The sequence below is a fragment of the Manis pentadactyla genome, chromosome 2 (assembly GCF_030020395.1).
Source record: "Manis pentadactyla isolate mManPen7 chromosome 2, mManPen7.hap1, whole genome shotgun sequence".
Taxonomy (NCBI): domain Eukaryota; kingdom Metazoa; phylum Chordata; class Mammalia; order Pholidota; family Manidae; genus Manis; species Manis pentadactyla.
In genome coordinates this window covers 205039116-205048454 of record NC_080020.1, presented here as the reverse complement: position 1 = coordinate 205048454, position 9339 = coordinate 205039116, and the positions used below count along the sequence as shown (strand labels likewise).

Genomic DNA, 9339 nt, shown 5'->3' with positions numbered 1-9339 from the left:
GATTATTCCTTGGTATTTTATTCTTTTTGATGCAATTGTGAATGGAATTGCTTTCCTCATTTCTCTTTCTGCTAGTTCATCGTTAGTATAGAGGAATGCAACAGATTTCTGTGTATTAATTTTGTATCCTGCAACTTTGCCAAATTCAGATATTGATTCTAGTAGTTTTGGAGTGGAGTCTTTAGGGTTTTTTATGTACAATATCATGTCATCTGCAAACAGTGACAGTTTGGCTTCTTCCTTACCAATCTGGATGCCTTTTATTTCTTTGTGTTGTCTGATTGCCATGGCTAGGACCTCCAGTACTATGTTGAATAAAAGTGGGGAGAGTGGGCATCCTTGTCTTGTTCCCAATCTTAGGGGAAAAGCTTTCAGCTTCTCACTGTTAGGTATAATGTTGGCTGTGGGTTTGTTGTATATGGCCTTTATTATGTTGAGGTACTTGCCCTCTATACCCATTTTGTTGAGATTTTTTATCATGAATGGATGTTGAATTTTGTCAAATCCTTTTTCAGCATCTATGGAGATGATCATGTGGTTTTTGTCCTTCTTTTTGTTGATGAAGTGGATGATGTTGATGGATTTTCGAATGTTGTACCATCCTTGCATCCCTGAGATGAATCCCACTTGATCATGGTGTATGATCATCTTGATGTATTTTTTGAATTCAGTTTGCTAATATTTTGTTGAGTATTTTTGCATCTATGTTCATCAGGGATATTGGTCTGTAGTTTTCTTTTTTGTGGTGTGTTTGCCTGGTTTTCTTATTAGGGTGATGCTGGCTTCATAGAATGAGTTTGGAAGTATTCCCACCTCTTGTATTTTTTGGAAAACTTTAAGGAGAATGGCAATATGTCTTCTCTAAATGTCTGATAAAATTCAGCGGTGAATCCATCTGGCCCGGGGGTTTTGTTCTTGGGTAGTTTTTTGATTACCGATTCCATTTCATTGCTGGTAATTGGTCTGTTTAGATTTTCTGTTTCTTCCTGGGTTAGTCTTGGAAGGTTGTATTTTTCTAGAAAGTTGTCCATTTCTTCTAGGTTATCCAGTTTGTTATCATATAGTTTTTCATAGTATTCTCTAATAATTCTTTGTATTTCTCTGGTGTTCATAGTGATTTTTCCTGTCTCATTTCTGATTCTGTTTATGTGTGTAGATTCTCTTTTTCTGTTAATAAGCCTGGCTAGGGGTTTAACTATTTTGTTAATTTTCTCAAAGAACCAGCTCTTGATTTCATTAATTTTTTCTATTGTTTTATTCTTCTCAATTATTTCTTCTCTGATCTTTATTATGTCCCTCCTTCTGCTGACTTTGGGCTTCATTTGTTCTTCTTTTTCCAGTTTCAATAATTGTGAATTTAGACTATTCATTTAGGATTGTTCTTCCTTCTTTAAATAGGCTTGATTGGTATATACTTTCCTCTTAAACTGCCTTTGCTGCATCCCACAGAAGTTCAGGCATTGTGCTGTTGTTTTCATTTGTCTTCTTTTATTGCTTAATCTGGTTATTGATCATTGATTATTTAGGAGCATGTTGTTAAGCCTCCATGTGTTTGTGAGCCTTTTTTTTTCTGTGTACAATTTATTTCTAGATTTATATCTGTGATCTGCGAAGTTGGTTGGTACAATTTCAATCTTTTTGAATTTACTGAGGCTCCTTTTGTGGCCTAGTATGTAGTTTATTCTGGAAAATGTTCCATGTGCACTTGAGAGCAATGTGTATCCTGCTGCTTTTGGGTGGAATGTTCTATAGATGTCTGTTAGGTCATCTGTTCTAATGGGTTGTTCAGTGCCTCTGTGTCCTTACCTATTTTCTGTCTGGTTGTTCTGTCCTTTGGAGTGAGTGGTGTGTTGAAGTCTCGTAAAATGAATGCCTTGCATTCTATTTCCTCCTTTAATTCTGTTAGTATTTGTTTCACATTTGTATGTGCTCCTGTGTTGGGTGCATATATATTTATAATGGTTATATCTTCTTCTTGAACTAACCCCTTTATCATTATGTAATGTCCTTCTTTGTCTCTTGCTACTTTCTTTGTTTTGAAGTCTATTTTTTCTGATTGAAGTACTGCAACACCTGCTTTTTTCTCCCTATTGCTTGCATGAAACATATTTTCCAGCCCTTCACTTTCTGTCTGTGTGTGTCTTTGAATTTGAAGTGAATCTCTTGTAGGCAGCATATAGATGGGTCTTGCTTTTTAATCCATTCTATAACTCTGTGTCTTTTGATTGGTGCACTTAGTCCATTTACATTTAGGGTGATTATCAAAAGATACGTACTTATTGCCATTGCAGGCTTTGGATTCATGGTTACCAAATTTTCAAGGGCAGCTTCTTTACTATCTGTCTAACTTACCTCACTTACTATGCTATTATAAACACAGTCTGATGATTCTCTAGTTCTCTTCCTTCTTTTTCTTCCTCATCCACTCTTTAAATGTTAGGTGTTTTATTCTGTACTCTTTGTGTTTCCCTTGACTGATTTTGTGGATAGCTGATTTTATTTTACATTTCGTTAGTATTTAGTTGGTCTACTTTGTTGGCTGTCATGTTATTTTCTCTGGTGACAGTTATTTAGCCTTAGGCATAGTTCCTTCTAGAGCAGTCCCTTTAAAATACATTGTAGAGGTGGTTTGTGGGAGGTAAATTCCCTCAACTTTTGCTTATCTGGGAATTGTTTAATCCCTCCTTCAAATTTAAATGATTATCTTGCTGGAAAAAGCATTCTTGGTTTGAGGGCCCTCTGTTTCATTGCACTCAATATATCATGCCATTCCCTTCTGGCCTGTAAGGTTTCTGCTGAGAAGTCTGATGATAGCCTGTAGGTGATTTTTTTTTCTCTCTCTGGCTGCTTTTAATACTCTGTGCTTGTCTTTTATCTTCACCATTTTAATTATTATATGTCTTGGTGTTGTCCTCCTTTGGTCCCTTGTGTTGGGAGACCTGTGGACTTCCATGGTCTGAGAGACTATTTCCTTCCACAGATTGGCAAAGTTTTCAGCAATTATTTCTTCAAAGACACCTTCTATGCCTTTTTCTTTCTCTTCTTCTTCTGGTACCCCTAAATGTGAATATTGTTCCATTTGGATTGGTCACACAGTTCTCTTAATATTCTTTCATTCCTAGAGATCCTTTTATCTCTCTCTGCCTCAGCTTCTCTGTATTCCTCTTCCCTGATTTCTACTCCTAACGGTCTCTTCCACCTCATCCAGTCTGCTCTTAAATCTTCCCATTGTTTGTTTCATTTCTGTTATCTCCCTCGTGAATTCATCCCTTAGCTCTTGAATATTTCTCTGTAGCTCCTTCAGCATGCTTATGACTTATTTTGAATTCTTTTTCAGGAAGATTGGTGATTTCAGTCTCACCAAGCCCTCTCTCTCTGGTGTTTGAGGGATTTTGGACTGAAGAAGGTTCTTCTGCCTTTTCATGGTGATGGGAGTGGTCGCCGGTGAGTGGTGCATGTGTCAGCTGGGGGAACAAATTCCCTTCCTGTTTACTGGTTGCCTTGCCTGTGTCCACCATCTATGCTGGTCAACCATGCTCATGGAGCAGCCTCTGGATGGCCTAGGGCACTGGCGGGGGTTGCCAGCAAGTGGCGTGTGTTCTGTCATGAGAACAGAGCCCCTTTGTGCTTTTTGAACTCTGTGCCTGTCTCCAGTGTCCGTGCCGGTCAACTGTGCACAAGAAACAGCCTCTGGGTCTGGGTCTGGGCCAGTTAGCCGCATGCAGGGAGAAGCCTCTGTGTTAAGCTGTGTGGTTGCTGTAGGTGACACTGCTCCCCGGCTGTTCTGCAGCAATGGCAGGTCAGCCAGTGTGCTTGCAGTGCTGGCAGGGGTAAAGGGACGGCAGGCTGCTTATTGCCTTGAGGGACCTCGGAGCTGCGTTGCCAACCAAGTGGTTAGGGCACCTGAAGCTCCTTAAAGTTCCCAGCCTGCTGGGCTGTGTGCGCCAGGACGATGTTGTCCACCTGTTAAACTCTTGTCCTTTTAAGACTTTTAAAGCACCTGCTTTTCTTTTGTCCCAGGGCAGCCGACTGTGGGAACCTGTTCACAGTCTTATTCTCGGATTTTGCTTTTCCGCTCCACTAATATCTAGAACACCATGCAATGTGTGTCTGTGCTCCTGGGGTAGATTAGTAGGCCTGGTTATTTAGCAGGCCTGTGCTCCACTCCCTCCTCACTCTGATTCTTTTCTTCCTACTGGTTAGCTGGGGTGGGGGAAGTGCTCAGGTCCCGTTGGGTCACAGCTTTGCATCTTACCTTTTCCGTGAGATGTTGGGTTCTCACAGATGTTGCCTGGCTGGTGTACTGTATTGTCTGGTCACTCCTTTATGAATGGTTGTATTTGCTGTATTTTCAAAATATATATGGTTTTGGGAGGAGATTTTCACCACCCTACTCATGCCGCCATCTTTTCCTTTTAAAGTATATCTCTCCAGCTAATATTAATCTAGCCATTACTAGTGCAGCCCAAGAATAATTTCTCTCCTAAAGGGCTGCATGCCTTTTCCACTCAGAACTGAGCCTTTCAGATAAGTGTGATTACTTTAGCTTTTCAATGGCTAGTGACTACCATTGTTAACACCCTGAAACATAACTAAACCTTAAGGTGTAAAAAACAAGCAATTTAACTAAGATAATACCTTTAAGGCTGTCCTCCCATCCTTTTTTCTCATATTTTCCCTCTGTGTAAAAATCTGCACCCCTTTCTTCTGCATTTATCCTTTTTCATTTGATTATTCTCTTCTACTTTACCTTCCCTTCCTGTGTTTTAACTTATCAAAATATAGAATTAAGATACTTTTTAAAGCATACTTATAATTGTTAAAGCACAGTAACAATTACTATTAAAGTGTCATGTTTACTCTTTCTACTTTTAAAAATAGATTAATTGAAACTATTGTGTTCATTATGAATAAATTAAGTAGCTGGCTATTTGTAACTGGTTTTCCATTGTGCCCACACCCACCCTACCTTCCTACAAGATGCTATAGTAATGCTGTGATAACAACTGGTATATTTGAAGTCTTTTTTCTAACTGCAACAATGCTAGGAAACCTTTCTAGTTTACATAGTACTTTCCATGTCCAAAGGTCTATCAGTTAGCCATAATATTACATCAAGACCTAGATTTTATGAAAATATATGCAAGCACAGTGGTGATACTAAAAATAGCATGGAATGGATTTTTCATTCCCATAACCTTTATTCTTTGGTCTGGATAATTCGCCTCCTCCCCACTCTTGGCTAGAGACCTATGTAAACACATTCTGCTTTCCATTCAGATTCTGGCATCCAAGCCTTCTTATAGAGAAATTTTATAGCTATCACAGTATAGTTTTACAACAGAAATGCACAAAAGCATGGCCTTATGAAAATGATAGATTGGAGGGATGGTAACAAAAGAACTCTCCCATTTACAAAGATTTGTGTCATAGTGTTTTAAAAGAGCATGTTCCTTGTAGTATATTCCAAATGTCTTGAACTTCATGGAAATACATCTTCTAGGTAAATAAAACTCTTCCCCTCCACCCCTTTGTCTGACATAGATGAGAATATCCTAACATGGCACCTCACAGCTATTAGTTCGTTGGCCCCCATGAAAGAGGCAGCACCTCAGGCTGCGGAAGAAGTGGTCCCGTCAGGAGAGCAGGAGACCTCATCACAGCCACATCGCCGCCACTGCAGATATTTCTGTCTCTAAGGTCAGGAAGCAAATATGTCACCCCATCCACGTAAAAGAGAAAATGATAAGGAAGATGACTTTACAGCATTTACTCTAAGGAAGGAAGAAAATGATGAAGATGAGCTTGAAGATGCCTATGAAGTTATCCCTGTGGCAACAATAATGAATATAGAATCTTCCCTGGAAGAATGCACAACTGGATTGTTATTTATTTCTAAATAACAGGTTCTCAGATGCCACAAATCTTATTCACCTGTGGTTGAAAAACAAGCCATTCCATGCTCTAATTTATGGTGGTATTATGGTCAACAGAGCCACCTTGACTTTTGAGCCACAGGATATGCAGATTGGAATGACTGCTACAAAGGAAGCTTTGAGGACCTGTAACAGTTTCCGAAGAAAATCTAGGATGAGTTTTTCCCATGTAGTGAATAAACAGGGAATGAAGGCCATCAGAGAAGAGGAATTACATGCAAAAGTCTGCTATGCTGAGTGCTTGATTTTGAAATCCACTGTATCATTTGTACAAGACGACAGTATTCTTGGTTTTCTTAGAACTGGGATCAGCATTGGGTCAAGTTACCAAATATACAAAGACTGTCAACAAGTGTTAACACAGATACCTAACAACCAAAGCAAAACCTACAGACACCTGGTTGGAGGAGTAAAATTTGGACTTGGAGCATTCAATCTGATGTTATCACTCATGCCACCAAGGATACTTAAAATACTCAATATTGTTGGCTATGCCAGTGATAGAGATGTAGGCTTGACTTTGTTTCATGAGAGTGCATCTGAATCCCATATAAACAATGTCTTAAGTGTTTTGAATCTACTTTTTTATTACAGTTATATCTAGGTAGCTTTTGGTGCTGAAAAGGGTCACAGTCCTGTTATAGAGAATCTCTTCCTAATCTACCACCATAGATTTCCAAAGTGTGTTATACTTAAATTCTTTCATGCACATTTTAGTATGCTGAAAGGAAAATTTTAAAATCCACAGTTAACATTAGAGGAGTGCATTTTTCTTCAGAATGAGTGGAAACAGGTTCATCACCTCTATTACTGGGAACTCATGTGGTGTCACATTTTTCTGCAGGATTGGAAGCAGGCTTACCGCTATGCTGATCTACCGTATCAACACAACAGGTGGTCCAAGGCAGTATATTTGTACGCTAAAGCTATACTTCTGATCTTGCTCCCTTCTGACTTTGTGAAATTAGTATGTAAGGACATAAACTCTCTTTTCTTAAAAGTGGGTAGCCTAAGAATCAAAATTTCAGGAACTTCTGTGCCAATAGAAAAGTTTATTGCTGAGAAGGGTATGCGCTATGGTACAACTACTGGCTGGTTTACTGCACAACCTATTTTGGAATTCATTTATGCCTGGAGTGGTTTCTGAGTCATAAGCAAAAAACTAGACCTTATTTCAAGCTGACTGTCAATAATTGACAAAGGAAAAGAACTTTTACAAGAAAGTCCAAATAAAAAGTATGGCACAGATGACATAAGTTTGTTAAATTTACTGAGAGGTCTGTGCTTAAAACACTTAGGCAAATACTCGATGGCTGAGCAGTCCTTTAATCGTGTCATTCAAAAGGAGAAACTGTTAAAATATGACCACTACTTGGTGCCATATACTTACTATGAACTGGGAAGTTTATATTACCTAAAAGGAGATTATGCCACTGCAACAAAACACCTAAACAACATAAAAAAACTACAAAGACTATTCCATGGAAGCCCAGTTACAGTTTAGGGTTCACATTGCCCTTGAACAAATAGCTAAGGAAAAGTGATTTGTCATGAAGTGTGGTTTTATTATGAGTGAAGTAGCAACAATCAGTAAGGATATTAACAGGTCGAAAAATCATTGCTTTGTGGGAGAAATCCAAGAAGAGGCAGCTGCTAAGGGTCTGAGCAGTAACAAGTAAGAAAGGAATCGGCCGTAACTTTTCCCTCTTTCTTCTCCATACCTGTAAAATGCAATGTCTGAGACTGGCAAATAGAGTGATGCACGTTCTTAAAAAAGCAAAAGCAAATGTTGTACATTATAAAATATACTCTTTCAGGGACTTATATTTGATAACATTTTCAAAAACTCAAAAAATACTTTTAACACCACACTAGATAATATAAACTCACAAATAACATAGGAAAAGTAGCTATACTAGGAATCCTAGTATCCTGTACATATTTTTATTTAATTGTTAAAAGAAAGAAGAAAAGACTCTAAGGTATTACTGTCATTTCAAAACAATGATACACTGAATAGCATAGATCTGAATGGTTTTCCCTTCATACACAGTAATTTTTATTGGCTTTTTATGCTGGAAGATATTTTCCCCTGTGTGATCAGTAGTATGTTTACTTTTTTTTCATTAGAAAGCTCAAATATGGTTGTATAATTTGCTACAGGATAGAGAATAAAGAGACCCCCCCAAAAAAACCACACAGAAACGCTTTGAAGATAATTGGAGGAGGCCAAAAGGATAGATTCACAGGGTAGAAAATAAAGAAAAGACTTCACTGTTGGAGGGAGAGTTTAGTTACCAACTACCCTCCCAGTAGTTGCCCTCCCTGAGGTGCAGTTCCTATTAAGACCAAATCTTCAACATTATTAAACTGCTTACATCTATCGAGTTGCCATTGTTAGTGGCAAATCTGAGAGTAAATAGCAGCTGTAGGCAGAAGGCTTCAGTATTGTTTTACCTGCCTTTGGGATAAAATCAGTCCCTAACTTCCAGACCATTAAATCTGGCTGAGTGTATCCTTCCTATAGTCACCCTTGGAAACAGAAGTTGCTGGGAAATTTTGGTTTGTTAAAACATGAGTCAAATACATTATCTTAATGCTTTGGGTATCCAAACAACCAACTGGAGCTCAATGAGGAGCTAGTATTTTAGATTTAGAAATACTTTCTTTCAAAAACATGATTTAATGAGTATGGCATCGTGGTTTAGAGGGCAGGCTCTGGCCTGGTTGCTGGGATTTATATCCTATCTCTGTTGCTAACTGCATGACCCTGGGCCTCTGGGCCTCAGTTTCCTCAGCTGTAAACAGGGATAACAATAGCTTCTATCTCATGGTTTTTCTGTGTTAATTAAGATTCAGTTAATTATGATTGTATTATTACTACTACCAGTAATAATCACAATAACAATAATAATAATTGTTTTCAGCACAGAGGATTTAAATTATTTTCTTGGAAAAAGCAAAGGTCCCTTCATTACCTGCTTTGCCAATCTGAAATTTGACTTTTTGCTTTGGTCACTTATGAAATAAGTAATTCTGCCTAAATTACAGTTTTTTATTTTGTCCCAACTTCTTCTAATAATAGTAAATTTATTCATTGCTTAAACAAATTTATGTTGAATGCCTACTACATGCAGGCATTGATCAGGGTACTAAGGATATAAAGGTAAAGCATTGTCTCTCCTGAGAGTTTTATTAGGGAAATAAATTAGCAAAGGATTTTGTTAGGGTAGAAACACTTAAAGTAGTTGCTTAAATGGATAGGAGTTTACTTATCCCAAACAAAAGAATCTGAAGGTAGACACTTCAAGTCTCATATGGATATACTTTCTCCTCGGTATACAGGCCTTCTGTGCATGTCTCCTCATGGTGGAAAGAGGCTGCCTCACCTCCAGGTCTTCTG

General features: G+C 38.2%; 1 protein-coding gene across 1 annotated transcript; it reads left to right on the top strand.

The window, feature by feature from the left end:
- Positions 1 to 4700: 4700 nt before the first annotated feature.
- On the top strand, positions 4701 to 8640 carry LOC118935404 (tetratricopeptide repeat protein 39B-like). The gene is given in 3 exon segments (XM_036931641.2): positions 4701 to 5885; positions 5887 to 7395; positions 7397 to 8640. Coding segments are annotated over 3 exon segments (1764 nt in total). The 5' UTR covers positions 4701 to 5714; the 3' UTR covers positions 7481 to 8640.
- The last annotated feature ends 699 nt before the right edge of the window (positions 8641 to 9339 follow it).